At 40.3% G+C, this 23,393-nt stretch overlaps 1 protein-coding gene and 1 pseudogene across 6 annotated transcripts in view; one reads left to right on the top strand and one right to left on the bottom strand.

Moving 5' to 3' along the window:
* Positions 1 to 11,300: 11,300 nt before the first annotated feature.
* On the bottom strand, positions 11,301 to 22,607 carry LOC143648570 (importin-5-like; annotated as a pseudogene). Its single transcript, XR_013158635.1, has 4 exons — positions 22,139 to 22,607; positions 16,956 to 17,093; positions 16,370 to 16,612; positions 11,301 to 14,268 (listed from the first exon to the last, which is right to left on the bottom strand). The product of XR_013158635.1 is annotated as an importin-5-like (transcript).
* LTN1 (listerin E3 ubiquitin protein ligase 1) overlaps positions 21,985 to 23,393 on the top strand; it is a 111,796-nt gene continuing 110,387 nt past the window's right edge. For 2 of the 5 annotated variants that reach the window (XR_013158634.1, XR_013158633.1), the window contains exon 1: positions 21,985 to 22,508. Coding sequence is in view for 2 of the 5 variants with exons in the window: in XM_077118787.1 (XP_076974902.1) it covers positions 22,467 to 22,508 (42 nt within the window). In the remaining 3 variants the exon portion in view is untranslated. The remainder of the gene's footprint in view (positions 22,509 to 23,393) is intronic. The other 3 variants (XR_013158632.1, XM_077118787.1, XM_077118788.1) reach the window with 2 other exon arrangements.

Below are 23,393 nucleotides of genomic sequence, written 5' to 3'. Positions count from 1 at the left end.
ATGACCAAAAAGAAGAAATTGCAAGTCTGAAAAAACAAATCACAGAACTTATGGGAATGAAAGGCACAGTAGAAAAGATGGAAAAAACAAACAAACAAACAAGGGAAACCTACAATGCCAGATTTCAAGAGGCAGAAGATAGGATTAGTGAACTGGAGGATGGGACACCTGAAATCTGACAGGCAAAAGAAAATATAGGGAAAAGAATTGAAAAATATGAGCAGGACTTAAGGAATTGAATGACAACATGAGGTGCATGAATATACGTGTTGTGGGTGTCCCCAAAGGAGAAGAGAAGGAAAAAGGAGGAGAAAAACTAATGGAGGAAATTATCACTGAAAATTTCCCAACTCTTATGAAAGACTTAAAATTACAGATCCAAGAAGTGCAGTGTACCCCAAAGAGAATAGATCCAAATAGATGTACTCCAAAGACACTTACTAATCAGAATGTCAGATGTCAAAGAGAAAGAGAGAATTTTGAAAGCAGCAAGAGAAAAACAATCCATCACATACAAGGGAAGCCCAATAAGACTATGCATAGATTTTTCAGCAGAAACCATGGAGGCGAGAAGACAGTGGAATGATATATTTAAGATACTGTATTAGTTAGGGTTCTCTAGAGAAATAGAATCAACAGGAAATATTCATAAATATAAAATTTATAAAAGTGTCTCACATAACTTGTGGGAAGGTAGAGTCCAAAATCCATAGGGCAGGCTGTGAAGCTGACAATTCCAATAGAAGGTCTGGACGAACCCCACAGGAGAGGCTCACTGGCTGAAGCAGGAAGAGAGACTGTCTCTTCTGAATCCTCCTTTAAAAACTTCCAGTGATTAGATTAAGCATCACTCATTTAAGGAGACACTCCTCTTGGCTGACTACAAATGGAATCAACTGTGGATGTAGCCAACATGGTCATGATTTAATTCTATGCAATGTCCTCATAACAACAGACAGGCCAGTACTTGCCCCAATGGACAAACAGGTACCACCACCTGGCCAAGTTGACCTATGAACCTGACCATGACAGACACTAAAGGAGAAAAGCTGCCAACCAAGAATTCTATATCCAGCAAAACTGTCTGTAAAAAATGAGGGGGGAATTAAAACATTTTCAGACAAAAAATCACAGAGAATTTGTAACCAAGAGACCAGCTTTGCAAGAAACACCAAAGGGAGAATTAGAGACAGATAGAAAAGACAGGAGAGAGAGGTGTGCAGAAGAGTGTAGAAATGAAGACTATCAGTAAAGGCAAAAAGAAGAAAAATTAGATATGACATATAAAATCCAAAAGGCAAAATGGTAGAAGTACTGCCCATACAGTAACAACACTAAATGTTAATGGATTAAACTCCCCATTCAAAAGACGTAGACTGGCGGAATGGATTAAAAAACAGGACCCATCTATATGGAGGGTCTACTTAGGTATTATAGATCCCAGCCAAATTTTCCCAGACCAAACTGGCCTCCTCTCAGAAGGAAAGAGCTACCTGCATCAGTTTTCCCTGAGGGTGAGACCCAGAAGATTGAAAGGCTTTCCTATGAAGCCTCTGGACTCTGCATTTTTCCTATCATGCCCAGTATGTGGCATTTTTCTGGCTTTGGGTCCCACCAGCATAAGGTGAAGTGGTACCTTTAACTTCAAACTCTCCCTGCTAGGGGCATGGTTGAGGCAGAGGAGAGGTTGTAGGCTGGCTTTAATTGTTTCACTTTTTCAGACTCTGGGGTCTAAATTCATTGAGGCAGGGAATCCACCTGAGCTGGGCCCCACCCCTCTCCAGGGGAAGGCACAGTCTTTGGGCAAACACTTAAACAAGCTTAATTCCACCTATGCCTGGGGCAGTGGAGGCTGAGAAGCCTTGCAGTTGTATCCAAAGAGTAGTCAAAGCCATAGAAACACAGCCACAAACAAGAAAAAGAAAAATCCTTTTCAGAGCAGGACTCGTATTCCTCAGGTTTGCCAATCAAGAGCTTAAGTTGGTATGTTGCTTTGTGTATCTTCTGGTCCTTTGTGCTTCCTCCTTTCCTTCAGGCCCCAGACCCTTTCAAGTAATATGTGCTATTTGATCCAAGCAACCTCTGTTTTTTCTTTTTCCATCAGCCCTGCCTGTGCTGTGCTGGGGCAAAAAACAGCAACCTCCACTTTTACTCAAGGTTCAGTTGAGCTGGGGGCCTATTTTTAATAGTCAGAATTTGTAAATTAATTCCACAATTGGAGCTTGGTTGTGCTCAGCCCCTGCTGCTGGTAGAGTCCCTTTCCTTTCCCCTATGAGAAGCAACCTGTGGGGGAGGTATGCCAGCTGCCACGGCTTGGGGAAGTCATGGTTCTGGGTGGGCTCGCAGCTGGTACAGCTTGTCCAAACTGGGACAAGTGTGTCTGGTCACTGATGTGGCCCCAGCAGTTGTTCTGTACTGTTTCTGGCTATTTGCTAGCTGTTATGGAGGATGAACTAAATCCCACACCTCACTATACCGCCATCTTGGCCTGATCTCCTTTTAATCCAATCTTGTGGGGACAGATCTATTGTTGGGTGGGACCTTCTGATTAGGTTGTTTCCATGAAGATGTGACCCTGCCCATTCAAGGTGGGTCTTAATCTGTTTCCTGGAGTCCTTCTAAGAGAGCACACAGAGCCAAGAGAAGCTAAGAGAGAAAGAAACCCTCTTGGGGAGAAGCAGAAAGGACCCATTAGAGTTGAGAGAGCTGTTTGAAACCAGAAGCCAGGAGAGAAGAACAGCAGATGTTGCCGTGTGCCTTCCCATGTGACAGAGAAACCACAGATACCAGCTGTCTTTCCTCTGAGAAGGAAACCTCTTGGGTTCTTTAATTTGAATATTTTCATGGTCTTAGGATTGTAACTCATAACTTAATAAATCGCCTTTGTAAAAGACAATTCATTTCTGATATATTGCATTCTGGCAGTTTTAACAAACTGAAGCAAGAGGATTTAAAGAAAATATTGCTTAGAGTAGTACTTTCAAATTTTTTAAATAATTTTTTATTAATTAAAAAAATTACAAGAAACGCAAACATCCTTAATATATGATCATTCTGCTCTACATATATAATCAGTAATTCACAATATCATCACATAGTTGCACATTCATCATCATGATCATTTCTTAGAAAATTTGCATCAATTCAGAAAAAGAAATAAAAAGACAACAGAAAAATAAAACAGAAAAAGAAAAAAATAATTTTACATACCATACCCTTTACCCCTCCCTTTCATTGATCACTCGCATTTCAAACTGAATTTATTTTAACATTTGTTCCCCCTATTATTTACTCATCTGTTGGCGAGGTAGATAAAAGGAGCATCAGACAAAAGATTTTCACAATCACACAGTCACATTGTGAAAGCTATATCATTATACAATCATCATCAAGAAACATGGCTACTGGAACACAGCTCTACATTTTCAGGCAGTTCCCTCCAGCCTCTCCATTACATCTTGGATAACAAGGTGATATCTACTTAATGCATAAGAATAACCTCCAGGATAACCTCTCAACTCTGTTTGGAATCTCACAGCCATTGACACTTTGTCTCATTTCATTCTTCCCCCTTTTGGTCAAGAAGGTTTTCTCAATCCCCTGATGCTGAGTCTCAGCTCATTCTATATTTCCTGTCCCACATTGCCAGGAAGGTCCACACCCCTGGGAGTCATGTCCCATGTAGACAGGGGGAGAGTGGTGAGTTTGCTTGTTGTGTTGGCTGGAGAAAGAGGCCACATCTGAGCAACAAAAGAGGTTCTCTTGGGGGTGACTCTTAGGCCTAATTTTAAGTAGGCTTGACCTATCCTTTGTAGGCTTAAGTTTCTTGTAAACAAACCCCAAGACTGGGGGCTCAGCCTATAGCTTTGGTTGTCCACACTGCTTGTGAGAATATCAATAATTCAACTTGGGGAGGTTGAATTTTCCCCTGTTCTCACCATTCCCTGAAGGGGACTTTGCAAATATTTTCCACTCACTGATCAAATCACTCTGGGATTCATTGGGGCTTCACTCTGGACAAACCAATAAAATCTAATGTCTTACCCAAGGTTCCATGTACTTAAGTTGTTCAACCATTATACACTCTAGGCATTCCTAGATTATGCCATCTCAATCTTTATTGTCTATCTTTCTTTATGATTTCATTTATGCCCCCAGCCCTCCTCCCTCTGTCATTCTCACATTCAGCTTCATTCAGTGTTTTAACATAATTGTATTACAGTTAGGTAGTGTTGTGCTGTCCATTTCTGAGTTTTTATATTCAGTCCTGTTGCACAATCTGTATCCCTTCAGCTCCAGTTACCCAATATCTTACCCTATTTCTATGTCCTGATGGTCTCTGTTACCAACGAAATATTCCAAGTTTATTCACTAATGTCAGTTCATATCAGTGAGACCATACAGTATTTGTCCTTTTGTTTTTGGCTAATCACACTCAGCATAATGTCCTTAAGGTCCACCCATGTTGTTATATATTTCATAACATTATTCTGTCTTACAGCTGCATAATATTCCATCATATGTATATGCCACAGTTTGTTTATCCACCCGTCTGTTGATGGGCATTTTGGCTGTTTCCATCTTTTCGTAATTGTAAATAATGCTGCTATAAACATTGGTGTGCAATGTCCGTTTGTGTCTTTGCTATCATATCACATTCAGCATAATGTCCTTAAGGTCCAGCCATGTTGTTACATACTTCATAACTTTATTCTGTCTTACAACTGCATAATATTCCATCATATGTATATGCTACAGTTTGTTTAGCCACCCATCCGTTGATGGGCATTTTGGCTGTTTCCATCTCTTGGTAATTGTAAATAATTCTGCTATAAACATTGGTGTGCAAATGTCCGTTTGTGTCCTTGCTTTCATATCCTTTGAGTAGAGACAGCATATAGATGGGTCTTGTTTTTTAATCCATTCTGCCAGTCTATGTCTTTTGATTGGGGAGTTTAATCCTTTAACATTTAGTGTTAATACTGCACGGGTAGTACTTTCTTCTACCATTTTGCCTTTGGGATTTTATCTGTCATATCTAATTTTCCTTCTTTTTACCTTTACTCATAGTCTTCCTTTCTATACTCTTCTCCACACCTCTCTCTTCTGTCTTCGTATCTGTCTCTAGTGCTCCCTTTAGTATTTCTTGCAGAGCTGGTCTCTTGGTCACAAATTCTCTCAGTGATTTTTTGGTCTGCAAATGTTTTAATTTCTCCCTCATTTTTGTAGGACATTTTTGCTGAATATAGAATTCTTGGTTGGCAGTTTTTCTCTTTAAATAATTTAAATATATCATCCCACTGTCTTCTCACCTCCATGGTTTCTGCTGAGAAGTCTATGCATAGTCTTATTGAGCTCCCCTTGTATGTGATGGATTGCTTTTCTCTTGCTGCTTTCAAAATTCTCTCTTTCTCTTTGACCTCTGACATGTGATTAGTAAGTGTCTTGGAGGACGTCTATTTGGATCTATTCTCTTTGGGGTACGCTGCACTTCTTGGATCTGTAATTTTAAGTCTTTCATAAGAGTTGGGAAATTTTCAGTGATAATTTCCTCCATTAGTTTTTCTCCTTTTCCCTTCTCTTCCCCTTCTGGACACCCACAACACATATATTCGTGTGCCTCTTATTGTCTTTCAGTTCCCTGAGTTCCTGTTCATGTTTTTCCATTCTTTTCCCTATATTTTCTTTTTCTTGCCACATTTCAGAGGTTCCATCCTCTAGTTCAGAAATCCTATGTTCTGTCTCCCGAAATCTACCATTGTAGGTTTCCATTGTTTTTTTCATCTCTTCTGCCATGCCTTTCATTCCCATAAGTTCTGTGATTTGTTTTTTCAGACTTTCAATTTCTTCTTTTTGTTCATTCCTTGCCTTCTTTATATCCTCCCTCAATTCGTTGATTTGGTTTTTGATAAGGTTTTACATGTCTGTTCATATATTCTGAATTAAATGTTTCAGCTCCTGTATCTCATTTGAATTATTGGTTTGTTCCTTTAACTGGGTCATATCTTCAATTTTCCTAGTGTGATTTGTTATTTTTTGCTGGCATCTAGACAATTACCTTAATTAGTTTATTCTGGAGATTGCTTGCACTTCTTTTACTTAGGGTTTTTATTGCTGGATGAATTTGTTGTCTATTTGTTCTTTGACATTCAATTCAGCTTTATCTGGACCTCTAACTTAAGTTTCGTTTAACAGAGGAGAATTTTTCAGTTCTTGTTTTCTTGTTTCTTGCCCTGCTTGTATGGTGCCTTCCCCCCCCCCCCCCCCCACTTAGGCGGGTCTACCTAGGTATTATAGACCACAGCCGGATTTTCCCAGACCAAACTGGCCTCCTATCAGGAGGAAAGAGTCACCTGAGTTGGTTTTCCCCGAGGGTGAGACCCAGTAGGTCGAAAGACTTTCCTGTGAAGTCTCAGGACTCTGTTTTTCTTATCCTGCCCAGTATGTGGTGCTTGTCTGCCTGCAGGTCCCACCAGCATAAGATGATGCAGTACCTTTAACTTTGGCTGGGGGCATGGTGGAGACCAAGGAGAATTTTCAGGCTGGTTTTAATGGCTTCAAATTACCAAGCCCTTGTGTCTGAATTCCTTGAGAGAGCGATTCCACCTGAGTTGGGCTTCACCCCTCCCCTGGGAAAGGCACAGTCTCCAGACATGCCCTCAAATGAGTTTGAGCTGCCTATGCCTGGGGCAGTTGCAGCCTGAGGAGCCCTGCCACTGTATCCAAAGGCATTCAAGACTTTGTAGAAACACAACCACAAAAACCTCTGTTTCCTTCTTTTTTTTTCCTTTTTCCATCAGCCCCGCCCCCTTGGCACCGGGGCAAAAATGAGCGGCCTCTGCTTTGACCAGGTTCACCTGAGCTGGGGGCCTATTTTTAGTGATCAGAATTTGTTAATTAATTCCACAATTGGTGTTTGGTTGGGCTCAGCCTCTGCTGCTGGTAAAGTCTCTTTCCTTTCCCCTCAGGGAAGCAGCCTGTGGGGGAGGGGTGCCGGCCGCTGTGGCTTGGGGAACTCGTGCTTCTGGAGGGGCTCACGGTCAGTCCAGATGGTCCAGATTGGGGTATGCTGTGTGTCCAGCCACTGACGTGGCCCCAGGAGCTGTTCTGTACTGCTTCTGGTTATTTAGTAGTTGTTCTGGAGGAACTAAAATGCGCACACTGTTAAGCCGCTGTCTTGGCCCAGAAGTCCGGGGGGAGGAGTACTTTCAAATTTTAACAAGACCTGAGGATGTTATTAAAATACAGAATCTGATTAAATAGTTCTGAAGTGGGCCTGCATTTCTAACAAGTCCCCAAGGTGATGCCCGAGAATGCATCACTTTAAAATTTCTAACATTCTCCTATGTTCCCACCATCACTACCATGTCATTCTGTGGCTACCTTTGCATGAAACTGCCTATCTTGGCTCATGCCAAGTTCTACCATATCCTGTGTCACAGGCTGAATTGTGTTTCCCCAAAACATGTTCAAGTCCTAACCTCTGACCCAGTTAATGTGACCTTATTTGAAAATAAGGTCTTTGAAGATGTGATTGTTAATATGAGGCTAAACAGGATTAGGACATCAATATGATGTTCTTTTAAGAAAAAGAGAAGATAGATGGGGAAAGGTCTTGATGATTGAGGCAGAGATTGAAGTGCTGCAGCTGCAGGACAAGGAATGCCAAGGAATACTCGATGCCAGCCTCCACCAAAATCTAGGAAGAGTCAAGGGAGGATTATTCTATACATGTTTCAGAGGGAGTAAGCAGATATTTTAATTTCAGACTTCTAGGCTCCAGAACTGTGAAACAACAAAGTTATGTTGTTTTTAAGCCACTTAGTTGATATATTATGTTTTAGCAGTCCTAGGAAACTGACATCCTGCCTTTCATAATTGTGGTCATATTTTGTGATCTTGATTGGTTTTCTAGTTTATTGTGAACTTTAATATCTGACTCTCTCTTTTTTTCTCCACAACTGTTGTAATAATGCTTCCATGTAAAATAAGAGATGTATTAAGATGCTCTCATAGCCCCTAAAACTCATGGATTTCCACAATTTCCCTCACTACTACACTTAGTCATAGACCTCATATGGGAATACCTTGACCCTCATCATTAACAAATGCTCCAATCTCTATAAAACTCCAAAGCAACAATCTCAGACCTCAACTGCTCTCCTTAAAAACCTTACATTTTTATTTCTATATTTGAAATATATATGGAACTCATAAAGGGTTGTTCCTTGTCTCTTTCAAACATAGATGCCAGTTGAAATTCTAATAAAAGCATAAGGAACAATGTACATGCAACAATCGTTGTGTGCAATTGCAGTACTAAGAATTCCTGTCAAAGAGATCTACATTTCCTTGACTCATCCTTTTCACTATGCCATATTTAATCAGCATCTTGATAGCTAATTTTCACATCACAGATGAGAATATTTACCAAGTCATGTAAATTGTACTTTGGAAAGTTCTCTCAAGCCCTTAATTCCCTTTAGGGCTTGTACCAGTTAAGAATGATTTTGGCCCAAGAGAAAGGATGAAGGGAATGTTTAAGGAAATAAAGCAAAAAAAAAAAATGCTTTTGGCTGTAAGTAACTGGTGATTTAAATTTATAGATTACTTTTCTCATATAACCAGAAGTTCAGAGTTAGTGTTGGTTCTCCGGTTTAGTGATGCCATTGATAACCCAGGATCTTCCTTTCTACCATGTCATTTTCAGAAAGTTGGCTTTTAGTCTTCAGGCTTGTCTCTTATTTTCAAGATGGTTACTAAAGCTTCAGAAATAAATTCTACTTTGAAGGCAAGAAGGAGGAAAAACAGTACTAGGGAGATTTTCTCTTCTTGTTATCAGTGAAGACAGTTTTTGTAAGTTCTCCTAGCAGACTGTCTCTTAAATCTCATTGACCAGAGCTGATGCCATGGCAACATTTAGCTGTAAGGGAGGGCAGAAGAGCTAGTATTTGTCTTTGCAGCCTTTATTGTGGAGATAACAGGAGAGAAAATTAGGAACAGTCATTGGTTTAGCTAACCAATAGTGTCTGCTACTTTGCTGTGACTGATCAGGTGCTCACCTCAGCTGAATTACTGCAATAGTCCTTCCTGGTGTGACCCTGTCCAATTAATTCTTCATAATTATGCCACAAGTTTCCTCCTAAAAGATACATGTGCTTTTGTCACTCTTTTACTTAAAACCCTTCCATATTTCTCAATTGGTCAACTATATAAAATTAAAATTTTCTAGCTTAATTTATAAGCATCTTCCAGGGCAAATTATCCCACACATGTTTCAGAGGAAGCAAGCTGGGCTCAACTCTCATCTGCCCTCTGCTATTTAGAACTATGCGATTATCCAAATAAATAATGCATTCTCAAATGTCTGGATCTTGGTGCATGGTATTTACTCTACCTACAATGGTGTTCTCTTACTGTTTGCCCCTTATTTTTGTTGTTTTAAAACTTGCCTAACTTCATCCATAGCATTGAGCACTGGCTCTTCCCCAGTGTCACAATATAAATTGAAAACCTAATCAGATTGAACCAAAATCACATATAAAATGAAAGCATGCTGTATCTTTCTTAATTCTAGCATTTAAAACAGTACCTGCAGAGTCAGGTTAAAAAAATGTTGAAAGCAAGAGGAATAATATAAATGCAAATATCACTGACAACTGGATCTGTTGGTTCACTCAATGATACAAACCTCAAATAAGTCTCCATATTTTATAATTTTCAGGGTCTTCCAAGGCCATAATAAGTGTATCCATTCAACATATTACATTGTTCTACAAAACTAATCAATATTGACCAATATAAGTTAAAGTTGGCATAAATTATATTTCTCACAGTGCGCTTTAGAATCTATAATGGTGTACTCTTTAATTTCATTTGATGTTTGAGTTGTTTTTGTTATTGCTTGTTTCTTTTTTCCATGGAAGTAAATAATATAGTGCTTTTTAAAAGTTGGGAGTCTTTTTGATTATTTCTTTCTTTTTTTTTGTATTTCAATGTTGTTTATTGAGAAGTGAATTTGACTACTGTCAGACAGTGACATTTCACATTCAATGGCTGGAAGCTGAAAGCTTTCCAAGTTGAGTCATTGCATAAGCCTTTTGGGAAAAGGAACCAAAAGTGACATCAAATATCAGATCTTCGTGCTTGCTTTTGTCTTCAGTTTTTCAACTTTTGGATCTACTGGTTTGCTGGGTAGAAGGCTTCATTTTACCTTACAAAGACTCACACTCCAATTAATAGAATTAACACTATGTAGAGCAATTAAAAAAATTTTTTTACTAATTTTAAAATTTAAAAAAATATGATGACAAAGAAACACATTCTTAACATATGATCATTCCATTCTATATATATAATCAGCAATTCACAATATCATCATAGTTGCATATTTATCATCATTTCTTAGAACATTTGCATCAATTCAGAAAAAGAAATAAAAAGACAACGGAAAAAAATTCATATATACCATACCTCTTACCCCTCCCTTTCTTTTTTATTTTTTTAACTTATTCATTTTTTATGATACATAACCACATAAAAACACATACATTCTTATCATATGATCATTCAGTTCTTGTTATATAATCGATAACTCACACTATCATCACATAGTTGTATATTCATCATCATCATCATTTCCTAGAATATCTGCATCAATTCAGAAAAAGCAATAAAAAGGCAGAAAAAAATCCATACATACCATACCCCTTACCTCTCCCCTTCACCGATCACCAGCATTTCAATCTACTAAATTTATTTTAACATTTGTTCCCCCTATTATTTATTAATTTTTAATCCATATGTTTTACTTGTCCGTTGATAAGGTAGACAAAAGAGCATCAGACACAAGGCTCTCACAACCACACAGTCACACTGTGACAGACATATCATCATACAATTATCTCCAAGAAACATGGCCACCAGAGCACAGCTCCACATTTTCAGGCAGTTCCCTCCAGCCTCTCCATTACAACTTGACTATATGTGTAGCAATTTAATGCATATTTATGCTGAGCAACTGATTTAAAATTTTTTTCTTAGATTTCCTTATTTCTAATGAGAACATTTCCCTTTTGCCTTCACCTGGGTGGCTTGTACCAACAGAAAAATACTCTTCGGTGTTACTGTAGGTTTACAGAGAACTTCTTCAGTGGTGTGATAGAAATCCATTTAAAAACCATTCTGAAACACAGTGATTCTCTTTCTGCTGTTGTGGCTTGGCAGAAGAATGGCCTACACAAGCTACCATTCTCTTTTGCTCAAAAAAACAAAACAAAGAAGCCTAAAGAAAAGGGTAAACGTTTATTTAGAGTTAGTTTTCTGGTGGGTGATATTAGGGGTCTTCAAACCGAATTCAGGAGCTCTTGCATGGCTGCCTGCTGCTCAGGACCGAGCAGTGCTATGCATTCAGTCCACAATCCTCCAGAAGTCTGTAATCGACAAACAACATTAGCCAGATATTTGGCACAAAGAACTTCATGTTTAAGCACCTCATGCATTTCTCTTTCTGCAATTACACTGAATATTTTGGGCAGATTGGAATTGTTCGGGCCAAGAACAATTGGGTGACTGCTTTCAGTTAAGTCACATAGATAAATTGAAAGTTTGAACAGTTTCCCCTTTTTTAATGCAGAGGGAACCAAGATAACCAATATGGTAGGACTTCCTAGACATTTACACAGTTAGGTTTGAATTTCATGATCTTCCCTACTGCTGAAATGCAGCTTTCTGTAGCACTGACATTTCCTTTGGTCTTATAATTTGCAGACTGAGTAACTCTTACCAGCAGTGGAAGTGCTTCTGTAAAAAAGGATGATAGTTATCCCTGTCATACTGTGCCATGACCCCTAGGTCATATGCAGTAGCTTCTCTGACTTCTGGGTTGTTGAAACATACATATTGGAGCATTGGCCTTAAGAAATATTCCACATATTTAAATAAAGCTGGACTACAGTGTTCTATAACATCATCAAAAATGCACAATCCCCATTGTCTGTCTGGCCATGGTCTATATGGACAAATTAGGTTGACAATTAATGGAAGCAGCTGTTCAAACAACGGTATAACACCTTTTCCTCATAACTACTGAATATTGGGTGTAAAATATTTGACGCTTTGGTCAGAATATAAACACCATTATCATCCTCATCTTATAGTGATTCTTCAACTTGTTCACCATAGTCTTCATCTTGTCTTTTAACTTGTTGCAATTCTTGATTTTTAAAATGTTCTTCAAGTTTTGTTTTCAATATACCTCCCAGGTCTTCAAAGTCTTCATTGTTAAAGCATCTATCTCCCATTACTTAATGCACTTTGCAAAAGAATGCATTATTTCTGAGGGGACATCTGAATCTGGTTCTGTGCCAGTGGTCTTGATTAGAGTATCACACATAAAACACCACATCTGTGTGAGATACTCAGGACCACGAACTCTTGCACATTCCAGGAGAAGAGGCATGAATTCTGCTGCTGCCACTTGAACACCATCATGGAAATAAAATTTCAATAAATGGACCTTCAGTTTGACAACTTATTCAGTGTATTCCACAAAACCTTCCTTTAACTCCTTAGCATAGCAAACCAACATCTGGCAAGCAGTTGACTTTTCTTGCAGTCCTGCAGGTTTAATACCAAAACTTTGCTGAATTCCAAGGCTTACAAATTCCCAACCATAAACATCACTTCATATTCTCATGTCTTGGGTATCTAAAAAAGCTACTTCAGGTTTAATTGAAGCTGTCTTCAGTAAAGGCCCCATAACCACTGGAAGATATTGCTGAAATTCTTTTCCAAGGATTTTTCACATTTTGGCCCATACTGAGATCATGTAAGAAATCTGAGTATCATTATCTTCCATATCATTGAAGTCTGTCCGAGTCTTCGGTAATAGCTGCATCATATTTAATGCATTTTGCATGAATTTTTCTTCCCAACAGCCAGACCAATGAGGCTGATGGATTTAATAGTTTTTCCTCTCAGAAGTCTGAGTTCCCTCTGAACTTAATTCTCAAAATATGCTTTAGTGATGGCATAAATAAATCATAGTAGGGGACAAATTTTTCTTTAGCGGTATCTGCAACTGATGCAATGGATGTCACAACTTGTTCCAAAACTAACTTGGTGCCTTTCTAAATCGATTTTTGAAGTTTCAGTACCATAATGGAATGCAAATGATTCACCAAATTATCTAAATATGGAATTATTAGTGATACGGGACAGTCTTCAGTAAAATTAATGAGTGCAGCAGCTGCATGGGCCTGGACCTGTTGATTGCCTTGGTCTTCCATTGACTTCAACAGAACTGCAATAACCTTCTCATGGAATTTATTTTGGAAACCAGGTGCACACTCTGTAGCCATCTATTCCACAGCATTACAGGCTGCATGCCTCTTGGATGAGGATCCCGAAGAAAAAGCAAAACAAAATTTACTCTCTTATTTAGAATCCCTTGCATTTGCTGGTGGCATTCTTCACCGATGGCAGATAAAGCTAGCAATCCTACATGTTGATATTTCCAGTCGGGATTTGGAAGCAGATGCATAATGTGTTCCTTGATCATTGGTAGAACAAGCTTTCCACCAAGTCCACAAACCATTTGGTCGAAAGCACTCTCACCAGCAACTGCACTACTGTCAAAATCATCATCTAGTTTGTCAGCATTTGCCCAATCCTCATCTTCTTCTAGATCAGCTATCATTGCTAACATCTAAGGAATAGTCTGCACAACAATATCGGTATTGTTTCTTAATAGAGCAGCTGTTGTTTCAGACAGGGTCACAATGACTTCAAGAACAAGTTGGCATTGTGTATTATTGAGACTAAGTCTCTGCATAACTTTAGACTTAGCTGTAGAGTAGCTTCTAAATGAGGATGCAAATACTTCCACCAGTATCTGCAATCTCAGTGAGAGATTTTAAGACCAATCACCATTCTGGTAGCATGAATCATTAAGAGCCTGTGAGAATCCGAATAATAAATCTGAAAGATATTCAAACAGAGCAATGCTATGTTCATTTGCAAATATAAATGCAGCTGTCACACTAGCAGACAATGTCCTGATGGATGGATGTTCCTAATCTTGCATAAATTGAACTAACATCTGTTTGATGGTGTCTAAATAGTTGATTTAGATTCTCAACTAAAGAGATTGCTGCTGTTGATTCTCAAAAAATCCAGGAAAAGTCCAGAAAACTTGCAGACCTATATTTTGAGAGCTGACTGACTCAAAAAGGAACTTCAAACCCTCAGGTCACTGGTTGTTGCCACCTGTTCTAGTTTGCTAGCTGCCGGAATGCAACACACCAAAGACGGATTGGCTTTTAATAAAAGGGGATTTATTTCATAAGTTCCTCCAAGGAAAGGCAGCTAACTTTCAAATGAGGTTCTTTCTTACATGGGAAAAGGCATAGGATGATCTCTGCTGGCCTTCTCTCCAGACCTCTGGGTTCTAACAACTTTCCCCGGGGTGATTCCTTTCTGCATCTCCAAAGGCCTGGGCTAAGCTGCGAGTGGTGAGATAAGGTATGCTGAGCTGCTTGGGCTGTGCTACATTGAGCTCTCTCATTTAAGCACCAGCCAATTAAATCAAACATCATTCATTGCAGCAGGCATACCTCCTAGCCTACTGCAGATGTAACCAGTAGCAGATAGGTTCACATGCCATCAGCTTATGTCCACAGCAATATAACTTGGCATCTTCACCTGGACAAGTTGACAACAGAATCTAACTACCACATGTCCACCCCTTATCAACTTGGCAACTACATGCACCACCTAAAACAATATTAAGGTGCAAAAAATTCTCCTCCAGCTGTGGACTTGTGAATCTCAAAACAAGTTATCTGGAGCCAATATGCAAAGGCGGGACAGTCACAGAATCCATAGGGAGAAATTGGAAGGAAAACCTGCAGGGCAAACACCATTGAATTTCAAAGCCTGAAAGTCATTTATCCTTTGGCTTTAGAAAGTGGCAGTCCCACTTTTTTCAAGGGCCTGTGCAGTGGTTCACCTGTTTCAGAATCAACCTCAGGGGACACTGAGGAGACCATCTTTTTCTTGGCTCCACCCTCTCCAAGCGTCAGGGCCACACCTGGGATCTCTGCCATTTCTAGGGGACACGTTCAACCCCTCCATGTGGTGGCAGCCAGGCTCTCCCAGTCCCCCAAGGAGCATGCTACACATTTTCCAAGGCCTGAGGCTGCACAACTCTTCCACTGCAACGAGGTGGGAGACTCATCCTCGCCCTTCAGGGTAAACTCACCCTCTCCATGTGTGGCAGTTAGATTCAGTTGTCAACTTGGCCAGGTGAGCGTACCTAGTTTTGTTGTTGCGGACATGAGCCAATGGTATGTGAACCTCATCTGTTGCTAAGTACATCTGCAGTCGGTTAGGAGGTGGGCCTGCTGCAATGAATGACGTTTGACTTAATTGGTTGGTGCTTAAATGAGAGAACACAACATAGCACAGCATAAGCAGCTCCGGCATACCTCATCTCAGTACTCGCAGTTCAGCCCAGGCCTTTGGAGATGCAGAAAGGATCACCCCGGGGAAAGTTGTTGGAACCCAGGGGCCTGGAGAGAAGGCCAGCAGAGGCCAGCAGCTAGCAAACTAGAACACCATGTATATGGATGGCCCACTCTCCTGGCTGAGGTTCCTGGCTTCCAATCCGAGCTTTCATGGTTCTCACTCTGCAAACTTCAAATCTTCCCTTCTGTGTCCCCCTTTGTCCAGATTGGCAATGTTTCCGTTTACACCAACAGTCTTGTCAAGCACTCCAGGACTTCTCCATCATTCTCTTCACAGTTCCTCCAAAGTCTTCCCCTTATCCATCAAAAAAACTGTTCCAACATATCTGGTATTTGCAAGCTGCAGCAGCACCCCACTTCTCAGGTACCAAATCTACTGTACTTTGCTAGCTGCCAGAATGCAACACACCAGAGACAAATTGGCTTTTAATAAAAGGGGATTTATTTCATTAGTTCTTCAGAGGAAAGGCAGCTAACTTTTGACTGAGGTTCTTTCTTACGTGGGAAGGCACAGGGTGATCTCTGCTGGCCTTCTCTCAGGGCCTCTTGGTTACAACAACTTTCCCTGGGGTGATTCCTTTCTGCATCTCCAAAGACCTGGACTGAGCTGTGAGTGCTGAGATGAAGTATGCTGAGCTGCTTGGGCTGTGCTACGTTGAGCTCTCTCATTTAAGCACCAGCCAATTAAATCAAACATCATTCATTGCAGAAAGCACACCTCCTAGCCAACTGCAGATGTAATCAGCATCAGATGAAGTTCACCTGCCATCAGCTCATGTCCACAGCAATATAACTAGGCATCTTCACCAGGCCAAGGTGACAACTGAATCTAACTACCACACCATCCTCCTCTATTAAATTCCTGGCCAGCACTGGAGCAATATCACAATTTTTTTTCTCATGCTAGATTGTGTTTCCATCTGAATAATCATTAGTAGTTCACTCTTGATGGCAGTCTGAACTTCAGAGGAAGAGTTGGATAGACTTCATCAAATGCAGAGGACAAAAGATGTCTAGCCATTTGGCTAGCCTCCTTAGCAGCTGTTATATTTCTGACCACTTGTAAGAGTGTGAGGCCTGAGAAACTGTTTATCATAAACAGCCTGCTTAGATGGTTGCTATAAGTGCTTCCATGTCTGAAGTTCCAGGAAAGCTTCATACAGCATAGTTTATGTAGCCATAACATAGCACCTGTTATGTAACCAATCATATATCCCATGAATGATGTCACCTGTTGGCAAAGTGCTACTTTTATGTAATCTAGCATATAAAGAACTATTGCTCTGTAAGGCTTATGAGAGAGAGAGAGAGCAAAGCAGAGTGAAGGGAATGATTAAAGATGACCACTCTATCAGAGGCTCCTTGTGCTTTCTTTTAATTTGCTACCAGACCAGAGTTACCATACCTTAAATTATGAGCCTGACAAACAGGAATGTGATCTCTGACTGGCCTGGGATATTCTCATAGGTTTCCTCTGTCTGTTTCCAGACCACATTGTCAGGGCTGAGCAGGTTTCCCAGGAGCAGGTAGAACTGTTGCTGCTCTGCCACAGCTGCTGCCATTGTGCTAGATGTATGAGAGAAAACTTGATTACCAATTTAATGAAAGACATACCTGTCTAATTATCTAATATTACATGACAAATCACCCCAACACTTAGTGAATTAAAACAACTAGAAGTATTTATTATCCCACAATTTCTGTAAGTGAGGAGCTCAGGAGTGCCTTGGTTGGGTAGTTCTGGTTTGGCATCTCTCATGAGGCTGCTTTCATGTTAGCTTGAGCTCTAGTCACTTGAAAGCTTGACTGGGACTGCAGGATGTCACCTGTTGGCAAAGTGCTACTTTTGTGTAATCTAGCATATCAGGGACTATTGCTCTGTAAGGCTTATGAGAGAGAGAGAGCAAAGCAGAGTGGAGGGAATGATTAAAGATGACCACTCTATCAGAGGCTCCTTGTGCTTTCTTTCAATTTGTTACCATACCAACAAGGACATTTTCAAGGTCACACATTGACATAGCTGGCAAGTTGACTCTTCTCCAAGTAGCCCTCTCTACAGGGTTGCTTGAGTGTCTGCAAGATGTGATCACTGGTTTCCTTCCTAGCAAGCAACCCACAGACTATGGTGCCATGGTGGGAGGTGAAATGCCATTACGAATGAGCCTTAAAAGTCACACACCATCACTTCCACCAGGCTCATTAGGAGCCAGTTTGGTGACAGACTATGAAAATACTATAGCTAAGGGAGGTAGAAATAGCAATTTGAACTTTGAAGAGGGTTCTGTAATGAAGAGTATTCAGTGGTGATTCAAAAATTTTATTCTAAGGATATGCTCTTAAAAAATGAGCTGAGAAGACCTACATTTATATAAAATGAAGATCAATTAAGAACTGTGGTTTGACCTAACCCACAAACAACCATTTAAGGCCTTTCAGAGACTTAGAAAAGAAGAATTTCTACTGTTCCATCACAACACCTGGCAACAAAAGGGAAGGTGAAAAATACAAGTAGCACATCAATTGAAGGAAAATTGAGAATACAGATGGTCAGAGGTATGCTTCTTCTTCTTTTCTTTTTTTTAGTTAGAGAAGTTGTGGATTTGTAGAACAAGCATGCACAAAATACTAGATTCCCATATATCACCCTATTATTAACACCTTACATTGGTGTGGAACATTTGTTACAGTTGATGATAGCACATTTTTTTAAACTGTAGTATTAACCGTAGTCCACGGTTTAATTCTGTTACCGTAAGCCCAAGGTTTTTATTCTGTTACCACATGTCGTAGTTAGGTTCAGGTGTCAACTTGTCCAGATGATGGTAATCAATTGTTCTGTTGTTGTGGACTTAAATTATCAGCATGTGAAATTCATCTATGGCTAATTACATATGCCATTGGCTAAGGGGAGTGCCTTCCACAATGAGTGATGTTTTAATTTGATCTACTAGAGGCTTAAAAGGAAATATCAGAAAGAGAGAAAAGGAGCTCAGACCCAGACTATTGAGATGTAGAAGAGAAACGCCCTAGGGAAATGCCCTAGGGAAAGCTGTTTGAACCCAGAAGCCAGAGAGAAGGCCAGCAGTTGTCGCCATGTGCCTTCTCATGTGACAGAGAAAGACAGAAGAAAGCTGCTAGTTCCTACAAGGAACGGTAAATTTGTAAATAAATAAATTCCCTTTCTTTAAGCCAGTCTGTTTCTTGTGTATTGCACCCTGGAAGCTTTAGCAAACTAAAACACCATATATACAATCTAGCATTTTCCCCTTTAATTGCATTCAGATATATATTTCAGTAGTGTTGAATATATTCATAATGTTTGCTATGGTACGCTTGCTCTTAATATTTGAAATAAGAGAGCCAATTTTGGGGTCATAAGTATGTGACAAAATTTAGATACAGTACTATAATTGTCAGGTTTCAGAACAATTGTTGGATACTGGTCAACTTCTCAAATTTGTGCTGAGACCATTATTGAAACAAAAGGGATTCTAATGGCTATATGGTGTCTGGAAAAGGCATAATCCATACTCCTTTTAAAATCTGACAAAACCAAAAGAGTAACAACCAGATTGCCCAGAAATTGAAATCATGCATCAAAAATTAACCCCTTAAAAAAAATTTAACCCCTTAGACACCTACATTAGTTAATAAAGACCTATAACGTTTTTTTATGAAAATGCTTGAATCATTGCAGCAAAGACAATTGAATTGAGCTATGAAATTTGTCACCATACTTTCTAGACGTCTACTATCTCCAGCCCTATTATGTTTGAAGAAACAAAACATTCCTCAATCCAGCAATCACAGTATTTCAACAATTTTTACAGTCTAAAACTATACCTGTATTTTATGAAAATGGACTACATCATTTAATGTCCAGTTGAAAGAAGAATATGCTAAATTGGCACATTTTTATCAAATAAGACTTTAAAAAGCTGATTGCTTTCATTTTGGCCTACAAAAATGGCAATTTCATATGGTACAATCCAATATTTACTGCCCCTAACCTAACATTTATCAGCTCACATACAAAAAAAGATTGCCAATAATTGTTCTTGATGAAGGGACCCAATCCAAAACTATTTACTTTTTTACTTGTTCATCCCATTCAAAAATGAAAACTTTCCCTCAATATATATGAAATTAACTTTTTTGACTTTACCCCAATCCCCCTTTCCCCACAATTGTACTGCTGGTTTCGATACTGGCAAAGGCAGTATATTCTCTGCCCAATGGCTCAAATGACCAATTCCTGAAACATCCGGGTTTCAGAGAGAAAGTGTTTATTGCCAGGTGCAAAGCAGGAGCTCAGATGGCCTATTGACCCAAAAATCTGTCTACAAAAATCCGTCTAGTGGGTTCAAGGTTTTTATGGATTTGAGCAAGGGGAGATGGAGTTGTTACCATTGCAATAGTAAGTATAGGAAGGCTGTGACCAGACTAGAATGATCATTACAATAGTAAGTACAAGTAAGAACAATTCACAGATCTAAAGGAGTGAAACTGGGGCTAGAATAAATTAATGGTTGATTCAAGTTCTTCCATTACCATTAGGGCATTTGCCCTTACAAGTTACTTTGAGAAAAAGACAGGATAAAGGGAGTAACAGCTCTTACAAAATCACAAAAGCACAAGGTGAGGGCATTATACCATCATTATGAAATATCAAGGCAGCCAAATTATAGTTCAAAGATTTTAGATATTTCCCTCTGTCTACTCCAATATACCAGAAAGCAAAAAAGAATATCTATATTAATGGTTCAGCAACCATAATCATCCTTTTATATTTTTTATTGTGAAAAATTACGTGTATACAAAAAAACAATAAATTTCAAAGCACACCACAACAATTAGTTATAGAAAAGATTTCAGAGTTGGGATGGGTTACGGTTCCACAATTTTAGGTTTTTACCTTCTAGCTGCTCCAAATATAATGATTCAGCAGTCATACTCATTTGTTAAATCCTACCATCTGTTATAACTCCATTTTCTCCTTTGATCTTTCTCCCAATCTTTAGGGGTATTTGGGCTATGGCTATTCTAATTTTTTCATGTTGGAAAGGAGTGTTGATAATATGGGATAGGGGGATGGAACTAGTTGATATTTTGGAAAGGCTGGCCCTTCTGGGTTTAAGGACTTATCTGGCCTAGGAGCTCATCTTGAAGTTGTAGGTTTTTGGAAAGCAATCATAGCGCATGGAACCTTTTGTTGAATCTCAGATAAAGCCCTAGCTGTTCTTTAGTCATTCCTTAAAATTTTATTTTTCTGTTACAGTTTCTTAACCTATTACCTTATTTTGATTCCACAAACACATGACATTTATGGACCAATCATTATGATGGTAATCTAGATCTCAGGCTATCGTGACTGCAAAATCTTTACATCACAACTATTGTCCTCAATTCCTATATTGGGAATCCAGTGAGAGGGTGGAAAAAAAGTATTTTCACAGATGGACTTTTATGTTTTCAGTTAGACAATGAGTAACAAGCCCCAAATTTTCCTCTACATATCTGGGAGGTCATAGCTAAATCCAGAATCTAAGTGCATTAAACAACTCTTCCCCAGCACTCAAAAATCTCACTTTGTAGTATTGCTTTTATTTAGTTCCACTTGTATTTTAACCTTTTGTCTGACCCACTATTCCTTAAGTTGTCTTAAATCCTTTTAGGAAAACTAGGGAAACATTGAGTATCTTTGCTGTCATTAATTATAAACTCTAGAAACGTTAGGCTCTCAGCATCTAAGAACTGTTTACTGATTGATGACCCAACCCGACTCCAGAAGGAACTAGCTATCATGATGGCCGAATAACGAGCAATTAAGGGTATTGAACCAGTTCTTTGATAGTACAGCTCTCTCCCTTCGAACAAGTGTCTTAGGAGTCTTTAAACTTCAACCTCTTTATCCATTAGCGATACTATGTGTCTCTGCTTCTTTTCCACCCAAAGGCCATCTACCTGTGTACTCATTATTGTACAGTAACCCAATAATTTCCTTAAAAAAGGAAACCTCTGTTTCTGCTACTCCCCAAGTTTAACATTGACTATAAGGCCTTTCGGCACGTGTCTCTCCTGCCATGGAGCCCCAACCTTCTAGCCTTCCTAAGCTACTCTTTCCACGCTACCAGGCTTTGAGCCAGTACTGCGCTGCTTTGGGTCCTTCAGCTCACTCCCACCTTAGCGTTTCTCTTCATATTGTATTCAACTGTCTGCCTCTCAAGACTGGACTCCCCGCACGCAGGGCCCACGTTTCACTCAAGGGTGAATATACGGAGCCTGGCACAATACCCAGCACATAGTAGGCACTTCATTTAATCATCCCTCCAACAATCAGCAAATGCGAGGCTACATTGTGCCGTTTATTTTCGAACTGCCGAGATACAGCAGTGAAGAAACAAAGCCCCAGAAAGCCTTCCTGGTGAGGGAGTTACACAAGCGAAGGAATAAATACACAAAGTAATTTAAGATGAAGTCAGGGATGTAAAGAAAAACAGAGCAAATTAAAGGTTAAAGAACTATAGGTTACGCAAGGAATTGTTCTGGGTAAAGCTGAGCGGCCCACATCTCCCACCAACCCTCCGGCACAACATCTCAACTCTACTGACAGCAATTAAGGAAGCAAATCTCGTCTCCGGAAAGCGAGCAAGGGAGGATCAGGAGCGCCTTGTCCAAAGCCTGGCTTCCTATTGAACAGCACCAACGTCACTCAGATGGGCGTGGCTTTCCCTGTGACGATTCGGGCCGCAGATGGTTAGGGGCGCGGGAGGAAGAGCCGGAAGTGGGGCCTAGGACCGCGGGGTGGGTGGCGGAAGGGGTGGGCTGGGGGAAGTCGTTCCATTGGACCTCTTCCGGATCAAGCTGGAGGCCGGAAGTTGTGTTCCGGCCGCGTCAACCCTGGGACTGCGGGGTGTGAGTGCGGCTGGGACTGCAACCATGGGCGGGAAGAACAAGCAACGGACCAAGGGGAACTTGAGGGTGAGTGCGGGGTGTCTCGGCCGGGCGTCCTCGCCTCGCAGCCTCTGGTTCTACTCCCTGCCCTCAGGAGAGCGGGTGGAGTCCGGCTGTGGGGTAGCGAGTCTTAGGTGACAATACTGTGACCTCTGTGTTGTGCGTCCCCGCGGGCGGAGTGGATTATTTCTGAGCATATTGGGGAGTTGTGAGAGAAGACGTGTCCTGTGCCAGAGCTGACCGCATCCGAGTACACAGTTTTCATCAAGAATTGGTTCGGTGTCAGCTTCAACTGGAAGGTTATATTTGGCTGGGGGACCGAGGGGCGGCGCTGGGAACCTGCAGAGTTCGTGGGGAAGGAGTTAAAGTGAGCCTGGTGTGCAGGCTAAATGGGATCATGTCGCTTCTTTGCTCCGAAAGCTACAGTGGCTACCCACATCTCTCGGGATAAAGGCCAAAGCCCTTAAATGATAAACAATGATATGTAAGATATATGGCCTGCGTCTTGTCCCTTGCAATTGCCTTCAGGCCCGCTAACTCTATCCAGCCACACTGCCCTCCTCACTGTGCCTCGACTTTGCCTTGCATGTTCCCCAACGCTTTTTTTTCAGGTGGCATCAAGTTTTGCTCTAGACACCTCTGGGCCCCCTTGTGATCCCCTTGTTTTAAAATGAAACCCTCTCCCACTCCCTCTTCTCTTTCCTACTTTATTTTTCTCCTTTACCCTGGACTTCTAACATACCTGCAGTTTAGTATGTTGCTTCACTAGGATTTAAGTACTGTAAAGGAAGTTATTTTTATCAGCTGCTGTATGCTTTATGTATACAGGGACTAGTATATAGTGGAAGCTCAATAAATGTTTAAAGAAGAACCTAAAGTGGATTAAAAACCTGCATGATTAGGGATGTTATG

Source organism: Tamandua tetradactyla, chromosome 10 (assembly GCF_023851605.1).
Source record: "Tamandua tetradactyla isolate mTamTet1 chromosome 10, mTamTet1.pri, whole genome shotgun sequence".
In the NCBI taxonomy this organism is placed as follows: Eukaryota; Metazoa; Chordata; class Mammalia; order Pilosa; family Myrmecophagidae; genus Tamandua; species Tamandua tetradactyla.
The sequence above is the reverse complement of the archived record's forward strand: the minus strand, read 5'-3'. Positions and strand labels throughout refer to the sequence as shown.